The sequence below is a fragment of the Dysidea avara genome, chromosome 7 (assembly GCF_963678975.1).
Source record: "Dysidea avara chromosome 7, odDysAvar1.4, whole genome shotgun sequence".
Classification (NCBI taxonomy): domain Eukaryota; kingdom Metazoa; phylum Porifera; class Demospongiae; order Dictyoceratida; family Dysideidae; genus Dysidea; species Dysidea avara.
The window spans coordinates 32,851,594-32,878,462 of record NC_089278.1 but is presented as its reverse complement, the minus strand read 5'-3'; the positions used below and the strand labels follow the sequence as shown (position 1 = coordinate 32,878,462).

The following is a 26,869-nucleotide window of genomic DNA, read 5'->3' as shown; positions in this document are numbered from 1 at the left end:
AACTGGCTGTAAATAGCTACTACCATAATTATGTGCCAGTTACTGTCATGCATTTCAAAATGAATAGAATATTTTGTGTCTGTATATTACTATTTGTGTCAATATTAAGTGATTCTCTTTATAAATAGATTTTAACATCAGACTGGTAGGAGGCAGTTCACACAATGAAGGTAGAGTGGAGGTGAACTACAATGGTGAATGGGGTACAGTGTGTGATGATGGATGGGATGATACTGATGCTGGTGTAGTGTGTAGACAACTGGGATTTGGATCATCAGGAACAGCCATTGGATCAGCTTCCTTTGGTCAAGGATCAGGACCCATCTTATTGGATAGTGTGACATGTTCTGGTAATGAATCAACACTGGCCAGTTGTGGTCATCTTGGAGTTAATGTTACAAGTTCTTGTAGTCATAGTGAAGATGCTGGAATGAGATGTGGTGGAACTGTATCAGGTACACTAATATGTGTTTATATGCAATGTGCCTGTGTATATGCTACTCAATGTACAGGACTTAATAAATACATTAACACCTAGAAGCATAAAAAATACTATTATGAAAGATAGGTTTGCGCCAATTGTGCCAACATAAATTCAAGCATAATAGGCTAGTAAAAGCATCAAGCTTTATGCCAGCATAATAGGACTATTTTCAAGAATTTATATTAAAACACACAATGTGCGTGCCAAAAATACTGCTTAACATGAACACATTACACTGCATTTCATATCACAAAACCTTGCAGTGTTATTATTTTTACTATTTCTTGACTGATTATTCATACTTTTATGGAAATAAGATCGAGATACTCTAATAGGGCAGTCACGTACTCTAATACAACAGTCAGGAAATAAAACAATCAGCTCTCGAGCATAATCTTGATTTTAAGAGCATAATTTTGAGCATAATAGGCTGAATTTTTGAGCACTGCTCAAAAGTATAGTAGGCAATTTTCAAAGCATAATTGGCTCGAGCCTAATGGAAGAGCCTTAGTCAAATATAGCAGTAAACCTACAAAAACCATCTATAATCTCTAATATTACATTTTTTCTTAAAATCTCTCAAACCCGATTTTTGGTTTGCCTACCTGCCAGCCTGACCACAGCTGCAAGACTAGAGGCCAAACAATACATCATATGACCATCATTTTTAGCCACAATAACTAACTCACCAGTGGCATGTGCCTTTTGAGATTCTGATGAGTGCTTGCCCTCTGCACCATGCCTTTCATTTAAAACCATGCTAGTCATCTTCTTCTTCTAGGAAACCATATGAAGGCATTAATTTTGTGTATCAGCACTTTAATGCCACAAATTTATTTAAAGCACTCAAGCTGAAATGTTATCAGTAGACAGTTGGCAGACACTCTGCCTGCATGATAGGACCTTTTACGATCTAGCTGGACCGATTCAATTGAACGACATGTCCCTTTGTGATTTAGTACAGCTGGACCAATAACAATTGAAGGACACATACCGTAATGGTCTAGCTGTACTTGTAGTGATTGACCATTACATACATGCTTGTTATTGGTGTTATTGGTGGCACGGTGGAAAACAATGACCATGCCTCTTAAATATCACATATAGTACAGTTCCCACTCAAAATACTCTAATAAAGCAGTCATCCTAATACAACAGTCATGTTCAATATTTCTAATAAAACAGTCATATGTGCATATCATAGCTGTAGCTATAACAAAAAATAAACAAACTGGTATATTAAAAAAATATTAATCCAAAAAAGAAGTAGGTATCTAAATGATAAAAACCAGTGAGACAAGAGATGAACAACATAGCTCTGTGGGAAAATACCTGCTTTGGCATTGAACAAAATAATTGGTATGACATGCCAATGTAGGAATTTTACCACAGAGATATGTCATAATACCATCACATTCATCTCTTGTCTCACTTTTTATTTTTTATTGCTTAGACCCCTACCTCATTTTAAGGATGCAAAAATTGCAGCATCTCCACTAACAGCACTAAATGTAGTTCTGATTAACTGTCTGCCTGCATAGCTATCATAGAAGAAACCAAGACATCTGCCTGCTGATTTCTTCTGGTTATTCTTGTTCACAATTGCCAATTGTTTTACTGTACATACGCTAGTTTTCATGATTGTTCCTATTATTGACTGATTGTCTAATGCTGTAGCTGTCTTCATCATTGACTTGGTTTAACCTTTTCTCCAGTGTCTGCAATTTATGTAAAAGTTAATGCATTGTTGCGTTATGAATGTATGAAAGTTTGTATGGTCGTATTGCCATGTGTTGCAACACTTGTGAATTACAGAAGTTGTCCTACTGGGGGAAGGGGCATACATGTGCAAAATAATTACACCCAATGTTTCTCCTATCTACCATGCCAATGAAAAATAGCCAACCAGATGTTTTGCTCAGTAATGCAGTGTTATTTTTTTCAAATTGTGTATATCTTTTGTTATGTATGTAGTCTTGATACAAATTAAAATTTTTATTTCATGTAGTTGGAAACCTCCACTTTAGTAAATATCCAATATCTAAAACCTTCTATACAAGTGTCAGTTGACGCCAACTTACTAATGCCTTGTGCAGTGTCAGGGCAAGCAAAGCCTAGTTGAGGTGTGCAGTTATTGTTAACAGAAAACATTCAACTTGTTTCTGCAAACATTAAAAATTTTCCAGTGGTTTGTTTCCTATAATTACTCTATGATATAGTGTTTTAAACTGCATCCTTGTAGCTCCAAATATTCGTAGTTGGCTATTGTTTGTCTAGATAATATCCATCAGTACGGTAGTACCATTTAAGTAGGGATCACCCTGAAAATTTCACGTGCCTCCCAAAATTCTGCCTTTGAAGATCATCCTAGAAACATTTTACGTGACAAAATCACCTTTATGGAATAGTACTAGTCCATATAATATATAAAACCATTAAATATAACAAAACACTTACAGGTAGCTGGATATAGAAATTTTAAAATCGCTAAAACTCGAATTTTAGTCTCACTGCCTCACTCATTGACCACAGTCGCAAGGCTAGAGGCCAAACAAAGTAGCACACAGCAGCCACAATAACAAACTCACTAGTGGGATGTGCCTTTTGGGATTCCGATGAGTGTAGGCCCTCCGCACCTTGTCTTTTCTGTTATCTTCAATGAGGCTGCTTGTCTTCTTCTTCATCCAACGAAATCATATCGAGACATTAATTTTCCATATATATCAACACTTTCTTTCAGAAACATATATAGATGCCTCATAAATATTTCAGAGCTGGATTTCAGAAGTGCTTCAGTCCTGGCGCTACTATAAGACTAGATATGTGCAAGTTCATGACTGGGATATTTGAAATAGGTTTGTGACCATGCCCATCAATTAATGATCTAAGTGGGCTAATAGTGATCGTGAGACCACACCTCTTAACAATCTAGCTGTTTACTTAACAGCAAACAAAATGATCTCACCCCTTATTGGTCTAGCTAGCTGCACACCTCTTGGCTGACTCAAGATATACTCTAATACAACAGTTACTCTAATACAACAGTCACTCTAATACAACATTTATGTATGATATTCTAGTAGAACAGTCACAAGTTGCATTGCAACTAGCTGTGCTACAAAAAAAACTTAACAAAATAGTATTGTTAAAAATTGTAAATTTAAAAATGATGTAGGGATCTAGGCAGCAAAAAGTAGTGAAACAAGAGATGAATGATGATATTACAGCATAGCTCAGTGGGAAAAAATGCCAAAGTAGAGACTTTCCCACTGAGCTATGCTGTAATACCATTATTCATATCTTGTTTCACTACTTTATGCTGCAAAGATCCTTACTTCATTTTTAAATTTACAATTTTTAGAAATATATACTAGTAAAGAAATGGAGAGTGTGCACAAACAAGTTGAGTTTTTTTTTGCATAGATAGCATTATTTGATTACCAATGGCACGTATTCATTACTCTAATGCACATAATTAGAAAATACGGTCGGAGGGGCATGCGTATTATTTGGAATAACTCCTAGTGATGACTCACTCCTGCTGTGTACCAGGTTGCTCAAATCGATCGGACAGAGAAATAGGTCTTTCTTATTTTAAGTTGCCGTTGAACAGAAAAGCCATTTTGAAGCAATGGATTCATGTGATCAGGAGGACAAATCTACCGATAAAAGGCAGTACTCGTGTTTGCAGTATTCATTTCGTGAATGCAGCTGGGCGTTTGTTAAGGCCAGATGAAGTTCCATCTCTTCACCTTCCAGTGAGAAGCACAGGCGATAAAACTGCTACTCGAAAACCCCCTAAAGATCGTCCCTTTGTCGAGCCACAGCCCAAGCACACGAGCTGCAGCCCAGAAGTGGAGATCCCAACCTCGAGCTCCACAGAAAGTGATGCTACAAACGTGTCAGTGTGTAGTAAGTGTGAGAGTAGTCAAAGGGAAGGGCCAAGCATAGAGGAACTAGAACGTTTGCTTCGTAAAGAAAAGCAAAAGAACACAAGGTTATTGGAGGAGCTTGCCAGTGCAAACAGCAAACTGTTTCGATTAGAAAACATTAAAAACAACGACTCTCAAGTATGTTATTATACAGGGTTTAGTTCATTCTTTGCCCTCAAGAGTTTGATTATCTTGGGCCGGCTGTGGATCACCTGAGTTATTCACATGATGGTCTTATTGCTGACGAACAAGTTAAGAGATGTCAATCAAGAGCACTACCTCCACTTGAAGAGTTCTTTATAACTATGCTACGTTTATGTGCTGGCCTTTTTGAGCAGGACATTGTTAATCAATTCCAAGTTAGTCAGTCAACAGTATCCAGGATAGTTTGCATTTGGATAAATTTTTTGTATCTAAAACTCAAAGATATTCCATTGTGGCCACCTAGAGAACTAGTGCAAATGAATATGCCAAGGAAATTTCGAGAAAAGTACCCATCAACCAGAGTCATCATTGATGCCACAGTAATATTTGTGGAGCAACCACAGTTACCAGAGCTTCAAAAAATGACATTTTCTAGCTACAAAAACCACAACACTTTCAAAGCATTAGTTGGTATTTCACCAGACGGTGCTATAACTTTCGTTTCCTCACTATATCCAGGCTGTATTTCTGATAAAGAGTTGACAGGGAAGAGTGGAATTCTTGATTTGTTGGAAGAAGGGGACTCGGTTATGGCTGATAGAGGCTTTGAAATTGAAGAAGATCTGATGCTTATTGGAGTGAGGTTCAATATACCTCCTTTTTTACATGGTAAAAAGCAACTATCAGAAAATGAATTAGTGTCCACTAGAAGAATCGCATCCCTACGGATGCATGTTGAAAGAGCCATGGAAAGGATTAAGAATTTTCATATATTTGATCGGACCATACCTTCCTCATTGACAGATATCGCAGATAGAATCTTTTTTGTGTGCTGTGTTCTAGCAAATTTTTCACCTCCTCTGTGTAAGTAAATGTAAATTATTGATTCTATGTGTACTCAAAAACCTGTATAGTAATGATATTGTTATTATACATATTACATAATTATGCACAAAAGAAACTTGTATATCTATGTACAATGCATGTTCTATAAATAATAACTGGGCTTGTGTTCTGGGGATATAAGCTCGGGTAAAACATGTTGCATGTAATAATCGTCAAGTTGACTACAAAAAGAATCCTCCCATAAAGGGTCAGGGTAAATCCTTTCAATTGCAATGCCGCATGTGGTATACACGCAAAAATCACACCACTTAGATTTGGGTAAAACATGTAATTGCAGTTGTATTTGGTGATAATAACTGTGTGTTCTTTTCAGGTGTCCATCAATAATGGAACAGTAGAAGTCGACATTCTTACAAGCCTCACGAGGATGGACAAATGCCTTAGAATATGGACTTTTGAACTCAACTATGCCCTGTGGGTTTGTTACAGATGGATCAGTAACCCATGCATCTGGTGAAGCTCCAAACCAGCATTTCCTTGGATGTACCACAAATCCTGCCCTAGTGACTTCAATGCCATCATGACCATCTTTTTTCCATTCTTATCCTCATTGTTGATACCCCAAGTGATAGGTTTGGGTAGGTGCTGCATGATCTTAAGATATATACAAAACTGAAGCAATGAAACAGTCCTTTTCTTCTGCAATAAAATACGGCCACTTTTGGAGCCAGTGATTCTCAGACGATGTGCATTGTGCCATTTGTCACACTCAGATTGCTGTCTGGTGCATGATTCCATAGAATCCCTTTCCTCAGCTGTAAGTATCAATTTCTCCAAAATATTCTGCTCAACTGCAACTGCTAGGATCACAAAAAGTTGGTTTGGCAAAGCTGCTGTGTCATTATCACATTCTTCATTGCCATTGAAGTCAACATCTGAAACTTCACCACTTCTGATACATTAACTATGATCATGCTGAATTTTGTCAACTGATGGCAGAATAACATTCAAGAAACTCGGTAGCTTTTCAAGCTTCAAAAGATTGCAACGGAGTTCCTCTAACCTTTGTGGGCAAGGTGTTCTAAACTTCAATGGCCTAGGATCAAATACTGCCTTCAAGCCTCTTGATCGAGATTGTTCTGGTTTTAATTTTTGACGACGAGCACCAAGGTGGTCTACTGGAATTGGTTCTACACGTTTCCCACTTGGCTGGTTCCATTCCTGCAATTTGTCTGTGCAAGTCATGTACTCTGGCAAACACCGTACTCTGCAAAAGTCTGCTAAAGCATAGGAAAAGGCACCAATGTGCTTGTAACTTCCTTGTGGTGCAACTCCAGCAGGACATCCACATTCAGCATAAAAGATATCACAACTGTTCACATTCAATGCCATCTTGAGAAAGTAGACTCTGTCTTTTCTCATCTCTGGTAAGCACTTGGCTTTTAAAAACAGGTTATCTTCTGTAGCACATACCTGAATGCCTTGAATGTGTCCACATCGAAACAAGTTCTCTGCAGATGAATTGATTGCTTTGAAATCATCAGCAGAAAGTCCATCGGAGACAGATTGATTTACAAAATAAGATACTATTTCACCAAAAGTAAAATGGAACTTGTCAGTGATCGTAAGAGCCTTTACGAACTCTTCCCATCCACTTTCTGAGAATTCTAAGTCAGTGCAATCAGCTTGATTATTAATGTCTACTCCTTTAGAATCAATCTTGTCCTTAATTCCATATTTAATACAAGCCTTCACCCTGTGTAATGTTTATAAGGACACTAATAATTATTCCACACACAATATAAGATGAAATATTAATGTAAACATTAAGCAACATCCTACATGTACTGTAATACACTGTAACAAAGCAAGCTCTCGTGTAAAAATACCCTAACAGATGTCGACCCCGGGAATAGACCTTCGTTTAAGTGTAGTTGTAAAACCTACGTGTACAGGATAGCTATAGTACAGGTCTCACCACAGGCGTACGTGGGGGATGCCACTACAAACACGTATAAATAAGCCTATGAATATCTTACCTGGCGATCAATTCAGCTTTACTCCCCTTCGTTGGTGCTTCCCTGCTGGCGAGCCAGTTCTTCAATTCTGTAACCTTCATTTTGGATAGCCTTTTGTCGTCTTCCGCGAGGTTTTCCATCATCACAGTTATTTCTTTTAACACACATGCCCCTCCGACCGTATTTTCTAATTACGCGAATTCGAGTAATGAATATGCGCCATTACATCGTCACCAAGTTTTTGCTTCAATGTTATACTGTTGATTTGTATGTCTTAAATTAAATATGATGTGCTTTTCTATATAGTGTTTCCAGTCAGAGTCGACCATACAGGACTACATACTGTTAGACAAGGCAGAGTGGAAGTGTTCGTTAATGGTATATGGGGATTAGTGTGTGCTAATGACTGGGACACATTTGACGCTACTGTGGTTTGTCAAGAGATGCATTTGGGAACTAATGGTACAGCTTACCAAGTGACTAATAATGGTAGTGGAATATTGTGGTTAAGTGAAGTTGGTTGTATGGGAAATGAATCTCATCTCTCTCAGTGTCCACACAATGGTATTGGAGTAATGGGTAACTGTGGTCAACTGTCAAGTTTTGCTGGAGTGAAATGTTTTGGTAAGACTGGGTATTGTTACCAAAAGTTAGGCAGATATGTAAATATAATCTGGTTATCTGAAGCATCACTAAATTAGTGAGGTACACATCAACCATAAAGTTTTGAATTTTTACACAAGTATTGTATTATTGCAGCTCTTAGTAACAAAAAAAATCACCCTAAAGTCTGCTCCACAATACCTTAACTTACTTACTAATCTTCAGACAAGCATAACTTTATAACTGCTAAGGGCATGGGCTTGATTTTTCACTACCAGACAGGTGCCTTTCAGCATATACTGCAGTACATTCAATACATGCATCATGTACCTACCTTTGTGTCCAAGTTATTGTTGCTGAAAACACAAGGTGTCAATTCATGGGAGCATGATCCAGCTCCCCTTTGGCTGGCTATCATGCTTATCACTGATATTTTCTGCAGCAACTGGATTGATTGCAGAGATGCTTCTTGTATTGCTTTTCATTTGTAACACTGTGTAACGGGCGGAAAATAGTGTAATGGCTTTACTTTTCAACAATTGATTGTTGGGTGTGCATTCAGATGCAAAATTAATTTTATGTATGTCTGGTACCATTCTTTTTTTTGATGCAGTATGTGCAGGTTATTACAAAGTAAACATAACAAGTAGAAGGACAATTATAGTTAACAATTGTCATGTGCATAGTGAAAATTGATACGTCACCACTATACCTTACAAGATGCCATCCCACAGCTGATATTTCAGTGGTCTGTATGTGCAAGAAGTTTTATTTTGCTTTGTAAAACAATGTCATCAACTAATTGCCATTGTGGCTACTCCATGTAGGTGGTATACCGGTTATTCTCTCACCACCTCAAAATCAAACAATTGGGATTCTTACTGGTGATGAAAGTGTGACATTTACTTGTCTTGCTGAAGGAGAAGGTTTATCATACTCATGGCAAAGACAAGGATCACATTTACCTCTCAGTACTACAACAGATACACTAGTAATATCAGGAGTGAGAGAAGAAGACAGTGGTAACTATCGGTGTATTGTGAGGAACAGATTTGGACAGGTGACATCTGATTATGCTTCACTTAATGTTACAGGTAGGGAGTTAGGTGTGTGTACCTAACTTTTATATTTTTCTGTTTAGTGTCACCACCAGCTGTTTCAGTTACACCTAACATCACTACTGGTGAAGTGTTTGGAAGTGTTCAATTCAACTGCTCAGCTACTGGATTTGGAGACTTGTCTTTTGCCTGGTACCACAATGGTTCTCTGCTACAAACATCCAGTAATAGTGTAGAGAGTACTCTTACTATCAGTAGAGTATTACCACAACACCAGGGGATATATAAATGTATTGTGACGTTAATACAAAAACAGTTGACATCAGACTCATATGCCACATTAGTTGTCAATGGTAAGAACTTTTATATTCCATGAACTTAAATAAGATCCATCATTCCGCTTTGTTATTATTATGTAGCACCCTCATTTAACTCTGACGTTCTATTGAGACAGTTTAGCTCTAATCCATCAGAAAGCACAATAGATGTTTTTCTTCCAATACTTGATGACTCAGATGGTCCCATCAGGTAATGATAGTTTTATCAAACTACTGTACACATCTGTACCATATAAAATATCGGATTTGGTGAAACAAACTAAAAAGAGCATATTTGAAATATCAATTATTTCAAAATTGACAATTCTGTGCATATAGTTAGGAGTTTCATTTGCATGTGTATGATAAAATCACAAGTTAATGATTAACTCTTGGTAAAAGTTTACGGTGTTTGGATAAGTGACCCCAATAGTAGATGTGGAAGTTCCAGGTTTGAGGATGTTTTGTGCATTCATTCTCAGTGACTGTTCTATTAAGAGTATTTTGATTGCACTTGTTATACATGCTTGGTTTTTGTGTTATGATTCATAGTTAATACTCAGATTTCTTTAAACCACAACAAGTTTGAGCTATGATGGATAACCTATGTGCAGACAATTTTCGATTAGCATTTTATTACCTAGCCATGACTAAAATCATACTTGTAAGTTTTGAAGACTGATCACATCTATCTATACACAAATTTGATGTTTTACATTCCTCAAAATGTGTGCATATTGCTAGGATGTTATCTAGGATGTACTAAAAGAAAAGGAAGAAAATTACAAAGGAACTTATTACAAAGGAATAGGGGTGCATGTATACTAGACTAATTTAGCTTAACTTTCACATGAAAACTATCCCATAAGTCATTGGTATGATTTCATTACTGAATGACCAAGCTATATATGGATGTGTTTTTTAAATTTTTCCTGTATAAGTAATAGTTGTAACACACCCATGAGGTTTGTATCTGATTTGTAAACACGACACCCGAGGGCCACAGGCCCGAGGGTGGAGTATTTACAAATCAGATACAAACTGAATGGGTGTGTTCTAACTGATTTGTGGTATGGGGCATGCGCAGATCAAAGGCGCCCATTTGTAACACGGAAGGAGCAAGAACGCAAGGCTAATATTGGCTAATGCTGAGCGCTGTGTACAAGGAACGATTTTACTCACTAATTACTGTCTTGATGGTTAGTTAATTCATTGCTAACTAGTTTATTCATTAGTAGCGCGTTTGTTATGCACGAGTACGAGGTGCCAGCATTGATGCCAATCACTCCAGCCATTGTACAGCTTCCGCATAATTTAAACAGGTATAGCTGAAGTGTCTGATATTCATTGTTGAGTGGTGCAGTGCTATAATAGTCTTGGTTAACTTAATTTATTGGCAAATGAGCGTATGGTATTACCAGGCTCAGCCCAGCGGTTGTACTGCTTCCCATTCATTGAGACGAGTGTGTTCATTCGTTCCAGAGCGATTTACCTCCTTGATGTATTAGCCTTGTATTGTGACTTCCTGTGTTGCTCTAGTGCTTGGTTTTGTTTGAAATCTTTGAACTAATTAGTGGCCAGACTGTGTGGCTAAAAGGAGATACTTAGCCATACTACAATTATTTGTAAACTGGTTTACAACTGATTTGTAACACTGGTGGCAGCCTTTGATCTGCCCACGCACCATACTACAAGTATATGTTAAAGCATAGCCACGAGTGCTATATGAAAAATAAGTACGAGGCGCATGGCCGAGATGCTAATAAAGCACGAGGCGAAGCCGAGTGCTTTATTAGCATTGAGGCCAAGCACCGAGTATTTATTTGTTCATATAGCATGAGCAAGGCTATGCTTTAAATGATTTATGGAACTTTCTAGTCATGTAGCTTCACCATACACTAGGACTCGTAATTAACACGCATTGCACGAACTATTAGTAGCCTGACTGCACACAAAATAACTCATACGTAGTTCACCATAGTTTGGCATGGTAGACGTTCATCGCGTATTTTGGCAGGTTTTGCTCGCAACCCTCAATCGATTCTATTGTGAGTCACATGGTGAAATATTTGCGTGATATCTCCAGGACTTGTCCATTTACATTAACAAATGTAACAGCAACATTACCTTATCCCACCCATCATCGAAGCATTTAGGTATGTCTATAAAAGCAATCCAGTGGTAAAATTCGTATTGGCTGGGGTGATTGATTACTCAGCACGGCGAGGCTATCAGCCTTCACTGGCTTGGGTGATTAGTCATACTGGCATGAGCCCCGCAGGCTATTAGCCTGCACTAGAGCACATGGGCAACTGTGCTTTATTTCCCACAAAGAGTGCTTTATTGCACAGCAAAGAGTGCTTTAGTGAACGAATAAAGCACTCTTTGTGGTCGATGAAGCACTGTTGGCCAGCTGAGAGTGTACTTTATGGTATTTAAAGTACACTTTTTTCCTTTGATCTCGCCCACGCAAAGTTCTATAATACAACTTATTGTAATTATGTTACAAGTCCACACACAAGCTTTCCTTGGCTGCTTTACACACTGTCATGTGTATTGATTACACATACAGTATAATGTCCATGCATCATATTTCACATAGCCACTACTTGATTGTGATAAGCTCAGAATCACTGGAAGATACAGAGGATATAGAGGACATGGAACTGTTACCAATTGGTCAAGATAATGCTCACCCATATTATGTCACTGCCTCTGTGACATACAACAGATCCCTCCCATTGGTCACTATTGGTAGTGGTAGTGACACTATTGATCCAGTTACTGGAAGACATTTTTATAATGCTCCACTACACAAGGAACAGACATATTATTATTTCATCAGAGCATACTCTGCAGCTCACACTAGTGATGTAAGTGCATTTGATAGTATGCAGTGTACTTCATTTTCTTTCATATTTTATGTAGTATCCTTTCTTTGGTACCAGCAAAATATCTCCTCCAGTTGGTACGTTACTTGCCAATGTTACTAATTGCACTATAGAGACCATAAGTTGATTGCATACTGCCAATGTGCATAATAAATTAAGGAAGATTGGTGCTACCTGTAAAACTGGCGTAGTATCTTGACACAGGTCTTAATAAGTGAGAATATTAAATTTAGTTACTGTACACATCATAAACAAAGCACTATATGATTTATGGACAATTACTGTTAAAATGAATACCTACTATGGCAAATCACTAAATGTGTAGCTGAGTAAAACACAACAGCTTTTAACAGCACCGTAAATGACTCCATATGCTGATTGACTGGTAGATAATTTTCAGTACTTTAAATAACAAGTAGAAAGCAGTGGTACTTATTTTTCTGCAGACTGAATCAATATTTATCAGCACTGGAAGCACTAATCATGTATGCCAAGTTTGAATTACATCACTGTCATACAGGGATGTTTGAAGTGCATGAATTATGGTCAACGTCCCTAATACTAGATACAATTCATTGTACAATTATCATGCATTCTTATATGTGTTACAGGGATATTACTGAATGATTCTGCTATTAGACTTGTTGGTAAAAATACATATTCTGAAGGAAGAGTAGAAGTGTTGTACAATGGTGTATGGGGGACAATATGTAGTGATGGATGGAATGATAACAATGCTGATGTTGTATGTAGGACACTTGGGTTTCCAAGAGCCTCTAGATCTTTCCTTACATCTTCACAGTATGGAAAAGGGAATGGTCCAATATGGTTGGATAATGTTATGTGTAATGGAAATGAAGTCAGCTTGGTGGAGTGTACCTATCCTGGTGTTGGGATAATAGAGGATTGTACACATGATAAGGATGTTGGTGTGAGGTGTAGTGGATTCCAAAGTATGCATACTGTATTATATCACTGTTCAAATAGCATGCACTGACTGTGTTTGTTCTTTAGTGTTATTGATATTGTAGTCCTTAATGCTTTTAAACAGGGTATGAAATTTTTAAGACATTTAGTGAAAGCTAAATGTTCAGTAAACACTACATCTGTACTAAGGCTAAGTATAGCTATGACTAATTACGTTTATGATGAATTACGAACATGTATTTAAGTAATCTTATAGAACTTTGCGTGGGCGAGATCAAAGGAAAAAGTGTACTTTAAATTTCATAAAGTACACTCTCAGCCGGCCAGCTGCTTCATCGACCACAAAGAGTGCTTTATTGCACCGCAAAGAGTGCTTTATTCGTTCAATAAAGCACTCTTTGCGGTTCAATAAAGCACTCTTTGTGGGCAATAAAGCACAGTTGCCCACGTGCCTTAGTGTAGGCTAATAGCCTACGGGGCTCGCGCCAGTACGACTAATCACCCAAGCCGGTGAAGGCTGATAGCCTCGCCGCGCTGAGTGATCAATCACCCCAGCTAATACGAGTTCCACCACTGGATTGCTTTTATAGACATACCTAAATGCTTCGATGATGGGTGGGAGAAGGTAACGTTGCTGTTACGTTTGTTAATGTAAACGGACAAGTCCTGGAGATATCACGGAAATACTTCACCATGTGACTCACAATAGAATCGATTGTGGGTTGCGAACAAAACCTGCCAAAAGACGCAATAAACGTCTACTATGCCAAACTATGGTGAAATATGTGTGAGTTACTTTGTTAAATTAGTTTGTGTGCGTTCAGGCTGCTAATAGTTCGTGCAACACTTGTTAATTACGAGTCCTAGTGTATGGTGAAGCTACACGACTAGAAAGTTTCATAAATCATTTAAAGCATAGCCTTGCTCGTGCTATACTTTAACATATACATACAATACCATTGTCTGATTATAGATGGTAAAAACTGGTATTGCACTGTAGCTACATTTATATTTTGCAGATATAGTTGTGAGATTAAGTGGAGGAAAATCATACAGTGAGGGAAGAATTGAGGTGAACTACAATGGTGAATGGGGTACAGTGTGTGATGATGGATGGAATGATATCAATGCTGGTGTGGTGTGTAGACAACTGGGATTTGGATCATCAGGAACAGCCATTGGATTTGCTTCCTTTGGTCAAGGATCAGGATCCATTTTGTTATCTAGTATGGCGTGTTCTGGAAGTGAACCCAGTATTATCAATTGTGCACATCTTGGACTAAATGTTACTAGTTCTTGTAGTCATTCAGAGGATGCTGGAGTGATTTGTAATAGAATTAATGGTATGATTGACTTTTGGTTAAATTATTGGTATTTACCAAATTCAAAATGACTAGCTAGTTACGTAAAATGCAAGACAATCGCACTGTAGCTAGATTTTAACAATTGTGCCATTCCAAGTGTGATTTTAGTGTGTTCACTTAAAGAGACCATGCCACTATTATGACAGTTTAAATAGCTAGAAGACTATACCGTATAGTAAAAAACTTTGGCAGTAAAAATGTTTGGCAAATGTGGCAATAGTAGCATTACAATCGCCAAAGTTTTATCTGTCAATTATTTTTAGCAATCACATGAGCAGATTAGCCATGTTGAAAGGATGGGTATTGAAGTATCGTGACAGGTATTGTGGGAATTTCCAAGCATTCCCTTCGATTGTCACGAGGTTTGTTCATTGTCCCACAAGAGTTCATGAAAATCCATACATTGCTCTCGACATTACAAGAATCAGTGAACGATGCTTACACTTGTATGGCAGCTACTACTAGAATGCAACGTCGCTATGCGAAAGTGCAAGCGATTAAAAGACTTGCTAATTAAGGGGTGTGGCAGCTGTTTCTATCGTGAGTTATCATCCCTCAATGCAAGGGATAAAGACCCACAATCAAAATGGCTGCCACGCCTCTTTATTGGTGAATAAGTTGTTTAATCACTCACACTCACGTGGAGTGATGTTGTATTTGAGCTGTACAGTATGTGGTAGCTAAACACTAAGCCTCATTCGCCAAAGTTTTTTTTGTCAATTTTGCAATGGTAGGCTTTCGCCAAACTTTTTTACTATACAGTATGTTATTTGTTACACTGACTTGGGAAGTATAGGCATGACAAACATATCTGTACTTAATGCAAGTGTTCATATAGGAATACAGTGCATGGGTACCAAAATTGCTGAATAATAAAACAGTAATATAGTCTAACAGAGCATTTAGCACATTACAACTTACAAACGGAGTAATTTTAACTAATTTTGCCATGTACCTATAGAAGACATGATTACAAATGCAACCCTCAAAGCCATTCACAGACTAGTGTGTACAAATACAAAATGAAATAATGTCTGATCAAGCTTCTGCAGAAAGAGTGAAACGTATGTGGCTAGTGTGAAAATGATGTGGAATCTAAGTGTCAGCCAATATATTACTGAATTTATTACAATAATTGCTATTATCACCATTACAGCTATTTCCTGTTACCATCAACTTCTTTTTTAATCCCACGCATGTTTTCTTAGCAAGCATACATTGTGGACTTATCTATGTCCTCCTTTGCATTCCATTTTTTTCTCATGCACTAACATGAAGGTATTTGTTTTTGGATAGTGTAAGTATAGATTCTTGTGCTGGCTATCACATTTATATAGAATGAAATTGGAAATTTTCATGTCACATCTTCTAGCATCATGCCTTCTAGTCATGAAGTGAGTGGACTGATCAAAAATATACTTCTTGTACTCCTCACAATACATATCACTGTGTATATCATAGTCAAAGCAAAGCAGAAAAGTGGAAATATTGCTTACAGTAATTGATATTCACGGAAACATGACTAACTTTCTGATGTCCATTTCCTGATATGTCTGTCTGATCCCATACTTTCCTTTGATACCATATGCACGGGATTCCTAGTGATGAATTAGTCTCATCCTTACAGACCCATTCTCCAGGGTGACACTAGGATTTGGTGAAATGCCTATTCCTATTTTGTTCAAAAGTGATAATTGGTGTTTAACAACTACACAAGATATTACAAGATGTGATGAGTAAACAATAAGTGTCATGATGGCTTTGCAGTACAGACTTAACTAAAAAAAGTTTACCTCAAATCGTCACCTATTGTGTAGTTGTTAAACACCAGTTATCACTCACCAGAGTGGCGATTTCTCAGACAAGAAGGTAATAGGTAGACCCTTTCAGAGGGGGTGCTTATAATCTCTAAACAATAAACGCCACTCCAGAGAATGGGTCTACAAGGACGAGACTAGTGGTGAATTATGATACTACAAAGTTAACAAACAAGCACATGCAAGTAAAATTAGAATTTAAATTTGAGTTGGGGTCATGGAAACAAAATAGTGAAATAAGGGAGATAGCCTACACCTGCATCCATATCGGTGCATATTTCATATCATGGCTACACAATTACCAACAAACTGTAGGGATTATGTGCACTAGTGTGGACTGATATCCCTATTTCAAATTTTTCTACAGTCCCTAATGAAGTTTAAATTCATAATTGTACATAGTACCCAGAATAATAGGTGCATTTTCCCTGCAATATGCTGTCAACCAGGCAGCTACAAGATGAGGCATGGTTTTTTGTTGTTTTTTTAGTATGGATAATTCTTATGACCTGCAATACACTGTTTCTGCATATTTAAGCATGTTTTTGTTGTGTGTGCCTATATAGTTACGTGTGCCTGTATAGTTATGGAAAGATGAAACCTTTTCTTTTAGACTTTGGAATCAGACTGGTAGGAGGTAGTTCACACAATGAGGGTAGAGTAGAGGTGAACTACAATGGTGAATGGGGAACAGTGTGTGATGATGGATGGGATGATATTGATGCCGGTGTAGTCTGTAGACAACTGGGATTTGGATCATTTGGAAGAAGCATTAAACCATCTCGAGGATCAGGACCCATATTTCTGGATAGAGTAACATGTTCTGGTAATGAATCAACACTGGCCAGCTGTGGTCATCTTGGGGTTAGAATTAAAAGATCTTGTAGTCATAGTAAAGATGTTGGCGTGGCTTGCAGTGGAGCTGTGCCAGGTAATAATATACATACATCCATGGTATCTTTGCTCAAATGCTATAAAATGTGACTATAGATTCACAGATAAATGTCCTATAGTACTTTTATTGTCACTTACCAGCCATGGCAGCTACAAATGTGCATTTTTCACTACAGATGGAGCAATCCATTTTTTTTCAATAGTCTATTGCCCAATAGCAATGTATATAGAGTTTTCCACCATATTTGGAAGTTTTAAGGTTAATTGGCTCTATCATAAAGTCACCATACCTTAAGTGGTAGTCAGTGGGGTGGTAGGATAAATAACAGCCTGTAAGAGGCACCATATTGTGCTGAATGGGTAAAATATCATAAAATATGTACACTTATCAAGTTCAGCCCCTCATGGTGTAACAATCATCTCTAGTCAGCCCTTGGCCTTCACAGAGTTGTAAACACATCTAGTACTGTTCTACAGGCAGTCAGAAATCCAACTACTAAAAACAAACCCAACAAGTAGAAGGCTTTTTAGTGTGGAAACACTAGTCTGATAGTGCAGAAACTTTACACTAGGGTTATCTCGAGATTGACTCTTGTACCAATATGGTCAATGTTTAAAAAACCTTGCAGTCATGTGTGCCGTATAAAGGTCCTAATTTCACACAGCAACACAGATTGTGTGAAACAAAATATTGCTTAATGCATACATTAATTTGCCAGGAGGCTACACTGTGACTTTTATCCAATATAATTTTCTAGTGTTACCAGTCAGAGTCAACCATACAGGACTACATACTGTTAGACAAGGAAGAGTGGAAGTGTTCATTAATGGTATATGGGGATTAGTGTGTGCTAATGACTGGGACACATTTGATGCTACTGTGGTTTGTCAAGAGACACATTTGGGAACTAATGGTACAGCTTACCAAGTGACAAATAATGATAGTGAAACATTGTGGTTAAGTGGAGTTGGTTGTGTGGGAAATGAATCTCATCTCTCTCAGTGTCCACACAATGGTATTGGAGTAATGGGTAATTGTGATCAACTGTCAAGTTTTGCTGGAGTGAGGTGTTTTGGTAAGACTATAGAAAGCAATTGCTCTACTCTTATCAATCACATCCATGTAGGAGGATTGCCAATTATCACATCACCACCTCAGAATCAAACAATTGGGATTCTTACTGGTGATGAAAGTGTGACATTTACTTGTCTTGTTGAAGGAGAATTTTTATCATACTCATGGCAAAGACAAGGATCACAATCATCTCTCAGTACTACAACACATACACTAGTAATATCAGGAGTAAGAGAAGAAGACAGCGGTAACTATCGTTGTATTGTGGAGAACAGGTTTGGACAGGTGTCATCTGATTATGCTTTACTTAATGTTACAGGTAAGGAGTTAAGTGTGTGTACATTGCAGTTGTAGAATTTTATACTTCTCTACTCAGTATCACCACCAGCTGTTTCAATTGCACCTAACATCACTACTGCCAAAGCGTTTGGAAGTGTTCAATTCGTTTGCTCAGCTACTGGATTTGGTAGCTTGTCTTTTACCTGGTACCACAATGGTTCTCTACTGCAAACATCCAATAACAGTGTAGAGAGTACTCTTACTATCAGTAGAGTATTACCACAACACCAGGGGATATATAAATGTACTGTGACATTAATACAAAAACAGTTGACATCAGACTCATATGGTACATTAGTCATCAATGGTAAGAACCTTTGTAAATACGTACATACATGTACATTATTCTATTGTATTATGTGTTGCTCATTGCAGCACCATCATTTAGCTCTGATATTGTACTAAAGCAAGTTAGTTCTAACCCATCATCAAATACCATAACTGTATCTCTTCCAATATTTGATGAATCTGCTGGTCCCATCAGGTATATACATGTGTTTATACATTGTAGTCACAGTGCTTATGGGCTATATATGTATGTGATATTATTGATGCATGCCTGAAGTATCCTTGTTAGGCAGGTGTGTTTGCACAAACAAACCACCAACAAGTAGCAGTGCATTTTAGTTTGTAAAATTGTCAAAGAATTTATGAAATATTCTGCATTGAAAGGTCTAAATATTTACAATATACAGTGAACTTTTTATGTGAAACCTTTGCAATAACTCCGACTACACACAAAGTAGTTGTGATGTGTACATCTTATATTGCAAGAAATAGAATCAGGATTTTAGGAGTCAATTTGTAGCAAGCTATCAGCAAAGCTATATTGTGTGCGTGTGCATGTGTGTGAATCACCTAAGGCAATAGTTTACTTGTGATGTACTTGTTTTCTACCTACACTTAGTGCATAGTCAAACAATTTTATAATATGCAATAAAACTTAATCTTCCGCTTTCTTTCAAACACAGCCACTTTTTTTTTGTGATAAGTTTGGAGCTATTGGAAAATGTTAGTGCTATAAAGGAAAGTCAACTGTTGCCAGTTGATCGAGTGAAAAGAGAGAGTGATCTACCATACTATGTCACTGCCTCTGTGACATACAACAGATCCCTCCCATTGTTCACTATTGGTAGTGGTAGTGACACTATTGATCCAGTTACTGGAAGACATTTTTATAATGCTCCACTACACAAGGAACAGACATATTATTATTTCATCAGAGCATACTCTGCAGCTCACACTAGTGAAGTAAGTTCCATTTATTGTGTGAACAAAACAATTTTGTGTTCCCTTTTTATAGTTTCCTTTCTTTGGTACCAGTAAACTATCGCCTTCAATTGGTATGAATGTGTTTGTCTTTTGTGTGTTAATAGACTCAGTAAATAAATCATGATGTTGCATATATGTGATTGGGCCTGCAAAAATAGGGAATGATACATCCCATCACAATATTATAAGTTATATCTCAGTCCTGGGATAAAATATCTGTTTTTTATAACTTGCATTATATAAGGTCAATTAAATGTTTAAAGTGATGAAAATTGCATGACAATAGCGTAACAAAATAAAAAGCTATGATGCATGCAAGTTTGAAATAGTTGTCATATTTTATGTGGCCACATGCTCTATTTTCACAGTTCCGGTTACATATTTAATTGTAAGCATAGTAAAGGTAACAATTAAAATTTATTATGTTGTGCAAAATTTTAGGAATAATACCGAATGACTCTTCAATCAGACTATTTGGTAGTAGTTCATATTCTGAAGGAAGAGTAGAAGTGTTGTACAATAGTGTATGGGGGACAATATGTAGTGATGGATGGAACAATGACAATGCTGAAGTTGTCTGTAGGACACTTGGGTTTTCAGGTGCTAGTACATTTTTCTCATCATCATCTCAATATGGACGAGGGAGTGGTCCAATATGGTTGGATAATGTTATGTGTAATGGAAATGAAGCCAGCTTGGTGGAGTGTACCTATCCTGGTGTTGGGATAATAGAGGATTGTACACATGACAAGGATGTTGGTATGAGGTGTAGTGGATTGCAAAGTAAGACATTTTGTGCAGTATGGAATGTCTAAACAGATATAAGGCATAGCATGCAAGCAAGGGATTTCCTTTTTTATTTTTCATATCCATATAGAAGTACTATAAATACATAATACACGTATGTAAAAGTCTTTAATGTCATTCATGTTCCATAGTTAAATTTTCTATGCAATGCAGATCTAAACATAAGACTAGTGTCAGGTACTTTACACAATGAAGGAAGAGTTGAGGTGAACTACAATGGTGAATGGGGTACAGTGTGTGATGATGGATGGGATGATACTGATGCTGGTGTGGTGTGTAGACAACTGGGATTTGGATCATCAGGAACAGCAGTGTATTCAGCTGGTTTTGGTCAAGGATCAGGACCCATTTTGCTATCTAGTGTTACATGTTCTGGAAATGAAGCCAGCATAGCCAATTGTGTACATCTTGGACTAAACATTACTAGTTCTTGTAGTCATTCAGAGGATGCTGGAGTGATTTGTGACAAACAAAATGGTATAGTTTAGTGAATGTACTATTGTATCACATAGCTAAATATAAACCACTTAATATTCTATGTATCAAGGGCATCAGAGTAAGTGCAACCAGTGAGACCAGAACCTTACCACTTTTTGGCTGGAATTAAAAAAAAAAGAACTTGTAAACTTAATGAAGCTAAAACTAAAAGTGGTGAACATGCAAGACTTAGCTAGCATATATTAATGGCAACAGTTGACAGAAAAACACTTATCTAAACTGTTTTCACTCAGATCAACTTCTTGTCAACTTCATCCGTATCAAGCGCCTCTAAAAATAATTATTGTTATGTGTAGATTTGGCTCAAATATCGTCATGTTTAGATTTGGCTTTGAGCCTACTTTGGAAACATTACTTACACTTATTAATAAAACTAAAATGGTAAGTGTTAAACAGGTACACTCTTGTTGATCACTGACAAGTTTTATCATTGAACACTTGTCAGGTGGTAAGTTAGCTAGCTAGCTAATTATCATTGACACTTGTCAGGTAAGTTAGCCAGAAAACTGCCTCCAGATAGTATCTCAAAGTGTACAGTTTCCTGGGGGGCATGCCCCCTAGACTGAGTCTTACCACTTTCAGTTTACTCTGATGCCCCTGATGTATATTAGTGGAATTATTCAATGGGGAAGAAATGCAACATTAAACAAAGTATTTACATACTCAATTATGCTGCACATAATATTTTATGTTGCTGTATGGTCTTATAGCATAAATCTACTTGTGATATCAAGACTCACGGTAGTGAGTCGCACGGCCAAGAAACTACAAAGCGCACGCCCAATTAAAAGACGCGCGGCCACTACTGTGAGTTATTTACGTGTAGGGCCGGTTTTGCAATATTAGTCCTAAATTACGCAACATCTCTCAATAGATTTGTATTGCGTTACGTGATAAAAAAATCTTTAGGAGTCGTCATAGTTTTCTTGCGACCTCGCTAAAATAAAAAAGTAACCATCGCAAAATAAAAAATAGGCGTATTTCACTTTATTTCTCTACCTTATGTTACACCTACTGTCACGTTATACCAGTCAACATAGTCGTGTTTGTATAGTCCATCTAGCACTGACATTATCCAATCCTGGTTTGCCTATACACATATTTTCTTCAATCAAACCTCTAATCCCTACAATAACTTTTAAAGACACGATGTGGACACAAACTCTAATGCCTGATAAACAAGTTGTGACAGCGTGCTGAACCGTAAGTTCCCTAGGGATGGCGTTTTAAGCAGAAATCTTTTAAATTCCATTTAGTACCACACCCCATGCGAGCGTTTATAAATCGCCAGTTGTCTTATGGTTTGAAGAACAAAATCACTAGCGAAGGTGCTTTAGCATACTCTTCAATTCTCTATTTACATGTAATTTTTAATAGATTAACCACAAAGGCCGGTAAGGTGAATACAAAAGGTAACAAGCCTTTAGGGGTTACCACTTCTATGTAGTGTGTACTATGTAGCTTGTGTTGTGGCTTTCATTAAGTATTATGCACACACAAATGGTGCAACAAAATTTTGTAATGGATTGCTCGAATGTGGTTCGTGGTGTTGCGGCTCGAATGTGTTTCGTGGTTTGCCAGTGACCATGTATGAGTTGGGGTTGTTCCACACAACTTACACAATATTCAAATTTCATGATGGCCATGATAATTTCTTGCCATATGGTAAACATACAACAATGTGTAACAACGTTAATTAACATCACATCAAGACTTGACTAAAAATAGTTCCAACAATAGTGATGATTTCTTGTATGTCAGCATGACGATACTGAGACCTGTAAAAGAATAAGCAGGCACTGAAGTTAACCTTAAATTAAACACTCATGTAACTGACCTGGAACATCGGTTGCAACACCAAAAACACTTGTTTCGATATCTGATGACACAATCCAGCAGGCACTGAATTAAAAGAGAATGTACAAAAAATCAATATGCCGGACTGTGTCAATAATAGCATGGATAATCAAAATAAACAAAAATTATATCCCAGGCTAAGTGAATGAATAACATAACTGTTGGGTAAGCATGTTAAACCAGAACATTAGGACATTAGTCAAACCAGAACATTAGGACATTAGTCAAACAAAAGTACACTATCACAACTTGGTCATAATACAATGTTTGTACCACTGGACTTCACACTGGTTGCCCAAAAATTGTGCCATTCCGGGACAACAGCATAATATTATGAAACAAATAGTTACTACAACACAGAAGGCTTACTGTTGCACTGTCTACACTGATATACCATAATTTTAAAAACATAACAAGTGGGCATTAAATACAATACACTTAACATCTGGGTACTAGGAAAAAATCACTAACATCACAACATGTAAACTGACCTGGAAATTAACACCCTTGATGCCACTACAGTCTACACTGGATACTTGTTCGAACCCATCAACACTATGCCTGATACATCTGAGTAGATTGACCTGCAAATTCACATCACTAGTATACAGTGATAATTGATAACTACAAAAACAACAATTGCAATAATACAATTCTTCTGTACGTCAACTGACCTGAAATTCATGACACTCAATACCGAGACCTGTAAAAGAATGAACAGGCACTGAAGTCAACCTTAAATTAAACACACATGCAAACTGACCTGGAACATCGGTCGCAACACCAAAGACATCTTCTGATGAAACAATCCAGCAGGCACTGAATTAAAAAAAGAATGTGCAAAAAATCAATATGCCAGGCTGTACCAATAAAGGATGAATAATCAAAATGAACTAAAAAAAATATATCACATATGCAGGTTAAGTGAGTAACATAACTGTTGGGTAAGCATGTAAACCAGAACATTTGGTCATTAGTCAAACAAAGTACGCTATCACAAACTGGTCACTGATAATTGATAACTACAACAAGAACAATTGCAATAATACAATTCCTCTGAACGTTAACTGACCTGAAATTCATGACACCTGTATCTTTGTTCCTGCATGGTCTCAACTTACATACGTACCATGATCACATTCAACTGCTAGTGGATAAACCGGTATGACCAGATGGCCTGCAAAAACCAACAAGCAGGCATTAAATACAATACACCTAAAGCCTGGAATATGAAAAATATTATATAAGCACTATTCCACACTGATATAATAATAAATTATAGGATGTTGTGGAACTTGCCTAAACATGTAAACTTGAACATGAGGACAACTGCATAATCTGGACACTTGGAATTGTCCAATACCTGATGAACCGCAAGTAGGTACTAATGACATTCACTTCAACATTTTATCCCAGCTGGGTGAATCTCTTGTAACTGAGTAAAAAGGTGTTTATTTTCCACCTGCAACCAAAGTTCTACATTTCCGTGGTTGGGTGTACATAAACGGCTGACCTGGAAAATCAGTATGCCATAGGGATATGGAAATGGTTCCTTTCCTTCTGTTGTGACATTACTTACAGCTGACTGGTAAATGATCATCGATGTCCCCATGGACCCCAACAATGAGTATACCAATAACTTCACAAGTTGGAATGAATTTCCTTTCAACATGTGGTGGAATGAATTTCCTTTCAACATCTGGTGGACAGGTCCAAAAACCCTATCGCACAGACACGGTGAATCAGTGTGTGGCGATGTGACACGTTGCACAAACTTCACTCCTCGTTTCGTTAGCATCAAGACCGGCATATGTCATAGAGTCCCTCAGTATTCTTGACTCTTACTTTTTCAAGCATTGCTCAAGCAATGTAGTTTCTCACGAGGGGCTCGAGTTTCTCAGTAAAGTCGAGCCGATTAAAGTACGCCTCACCATCCAGTTACATTCTTAAAGCATTCAATTTAAAACCACGTATCACGAGTGTCCGCTTAAGGTAATTAGGGACTTTCCACGAGATTTCCCCTAAATAGATCACGTGTTAGTTGTCAATCTGGTGGTATACATGGTTCAACAATGCGGTAAGTGTACTTTATTATAGTATAAGCTGTCAATGAATAATCGTTTGTGCACTGCTAAACTAAGTTATTTTTGTGTGATAAGCATGCTTGAGGAAGGGTCTGGGGGACGAGACTAATGTTTTGACAGCAGTTGATGATGGCCAGGCAAAGAACTGCGAGAAGAACTACTATGATAGTATGATAGTAGGGAAAAATTCCCACCCCTATAGCTCTGCCTAGGGGTATTAACTAGCATTATCTACAGCTACTGTATGTTGCTGATATGTACATTCAGGCCAAGAATAAAGGTGAAAGTGGTAGTAAGGCTCAATCCTATTATTCTGCCTAACAGGCAAGGGAGTCTGAGACTGTGGGGGCATGCTCCCTCAGGAAAGTATAAGTACTACAACTATTTTGTTTTAATTGCTTCATCAAGTATAAAAATTTCAGTCAAAAGGTGATGATTGAGCTCTGGTCTTATGCACTGGTTGGAGTGGTTGTATCGATACTGCACTGTGACATCCTTGAGGGGTTAGTGCTGGCATTGTCCATGGCAATGCTATTTCATCTCCCCGAGTCTTGATGATTGAGTCCTCCATTCCTTTCTCTGCTGCTCCAATCCTGAAGTTGTGACCACGGTGACGATCGAGGCTCTGGTCTTGCATCTATACTGTACTGCAACACCCTTGAGGGGTTAGTACCGGCATTGTCCATCGCAATACTGTTCCATCTCCCAAATACAAGTCTTGATGGTTGAGTCCTCTATTCCTTTCTCTGCTGCTCTAATCCTGAAGTTGTGACCAACATATTAAAAAATGGTTATAACATGATAAATGATTATGATGATAACAATTACAAATGTATTTATAGTTGTGTAGCAACTGTAAACTAATTAGGCACTTGCAAGTTTAATTAGGTGTCTGAAGCATTTAACATGCACAGATATGAGATATATTCATCACGTGCAGGCAGTAAAGATAAATTTACTCTAATAGAACAGTCATACTACACCGTAAATTCATACTTCCAATTTTATGGTGTTATGAAACAATCATTATTATGTATGGATTTTACTGACTCTCCAAGATAATATTCTGCATTAATGTTAATTGCTCATTTCCAAAAAAATTACCTTTCACTGACAAAAATGAGTGATATCCACCCCAAAAACACCTTCGCTGTAAAAAAGGCGCGCCCAAGAAACTACAAGTACCTGGAACCCAATGTAAAAAAGAAAAAGAAAAAACAGCTTAGCTGAAGTGAAAAGTAACTGGTAACTTAAAGAGCTGATATCTGAAGCGGCCAAGAATACAATTACTAAAGTTTAATCCATGCAAGAACACCTTGGCTATAAAACAGGTGTATACATGAAAGTAACTGGCAACTGAAATGGCTGATATCTGAAGCGGCCAAGAATGAATGGTCATATACAACTAATTCAAAAATTTAACACTGAACCTTTATAATTCAGCTGTGTTCTATATTCACTCTTGCTGCATCGTAAAGTAATTTCTTTTAACTCTAATTGGCTGGTAATTTGGCCGCCTTTTTTAATAGTCAGTATAATAGAGCAAAAAAAGGCAGCCAAATTACCAGCCAATTAGAGTTAAAAGAAATTACTTTACGATGCAGCAAGAGTGAATATAGAACACAGCTGAATTATAAAGGTT

General features: G+C 37.4%; 2 protein-coding genes across 5 annotated transcripts in view; one reads left to right on the top strand and one right to left on the bottom strand.

Annotated features, from left to right (window-relative positions):
• Nucleotides 1–26,869, top strand: part of LOC136261185 (uncharacterized) — a 149,807-nt gene that overhangs the window by 105,987 nt on the left and 16,951 nt on the right. Inside the window, exons 54-71 of the mRNA XM_066055159.1 lie at nt 129–455; nt 7,731–8,048; nt 8,855–9,121; nt 9,169–9,438; nt 9,505–9,613; nt 12,005–12,275; nt 12,331–12,370; nt 12,905–13,246; nt 14,240–14,563; nt 17,015–17,332; nt 18,054–18,371; nt 18,423–18,689; nt 18,747–19,016; nt 19,085–19,193; nt 19,681–19,960; nt 20,013–20,052; nt 20,423–20,764; nt 20,942–21,265. Coding sequence (XP_065911231.1) covers nt 129–455; nt 7,731–8,048; nt 8,855–9,121; nt 9,169–9,438; nt 9,505–9,613; nt 12,005–12,275; nt 12,331–12,370; nt 12,905–13,246; nt 14,240–14,563; nt 17,015–17,332; nt 18,054–18,371; nt 18,423–18,689; nt 18,747–19,016; nt 19,085–19,193; nt 19,681–19,960; nt 20,013–20,052; nt 20,423–20,764; nt 20,942–21,265 — 4,536 coding nt within the window. The remainder of the gene's footprint in view (nt 1–128; nt 456–7,730; nt 8,049–8,854; nt 9,122–9,168; nt 9,439–9,504; nt 9,614–12,004; nt 12,276–12,330; nt 12,371–12,904; nt 13,247–14,239; nt 14,564–17,014; nt 17,333–18,053; nt 18,372–18,422; nt 18,690–18,746; nt 19,017–19,084; nt 19,194–19,680; nt 19,961–20,012; nt 20,053–20,422; nt 20,765–20,941; nt 21,266–26,869) is intronic.
• LOC136261475 (uncharacterized) lies at nt 22,912–26,018 on the bottom strand. 4 transcript variants are annotated; one of them, XM_066055491.1, is made up of 9 exons: nt 24,919–26,018; nt 24,657–24,864; nt 24,507–24,605; nt 24,216–24,320; nt 23,907–23,962; nt 23,818–23,846; nt 23,635–23,767; nt 23,124–23,188; nt 22,912–23,064 (listed from the first exon to the last, which is right to left on the bottom strand). In XM_066055491.1, exons 5-9 carry the CDS (start codon nt 23,934–23,936, stop codon nt 22,989–22,991), a joined length of 333 nt encoding a protein of 110 aa, XP_065911563.1. In that variant the 5' UTR covers nt 23,937–23,962; nt 24,216–24,320; nt 24,507–24,605; nt 24,657–24,864; nt 24,919–26,018; the 3' UTR covers nt 22,912–22,988. The 4 variants fall into 4 exon arrangements, with proteins under 4 accessions (XP_065911563.1, XP_065911562.1, XP_065911565.1 ...); XM_066055490.1 differs by having other exon boundaries at nt 24,443–24,605; nt 24,919–25,440; XM_066055493.1 differs by having other exon boundaries at nt 23,635–23,727; nt 24,919–25,440.

Excerpts from the sequence above, each read along its gene's own strand:
- LOC136261475 (XM_066055491.1), bottom strand. The coding sequence starts at position 23,936 with ATGTCTTTGGTGTTGCGACCGATGTTCCAG. Across the intron at positions 23,189-23,634 it reads TCAAGGGTGTTAATTTCCAG|TGCCTGCTGGATTGTGTCAT; the intron begins GTCAGTTTACAT and ends CTTTTAATTCAG. Across the intron at positions 23,065-23,123 it reads TGTTGCAACCGATGTTCCAG|GTCTCAGTATCGTCATGCTG; the intron begins GTCAGTTACATG and ends ATTCTTTTACAG.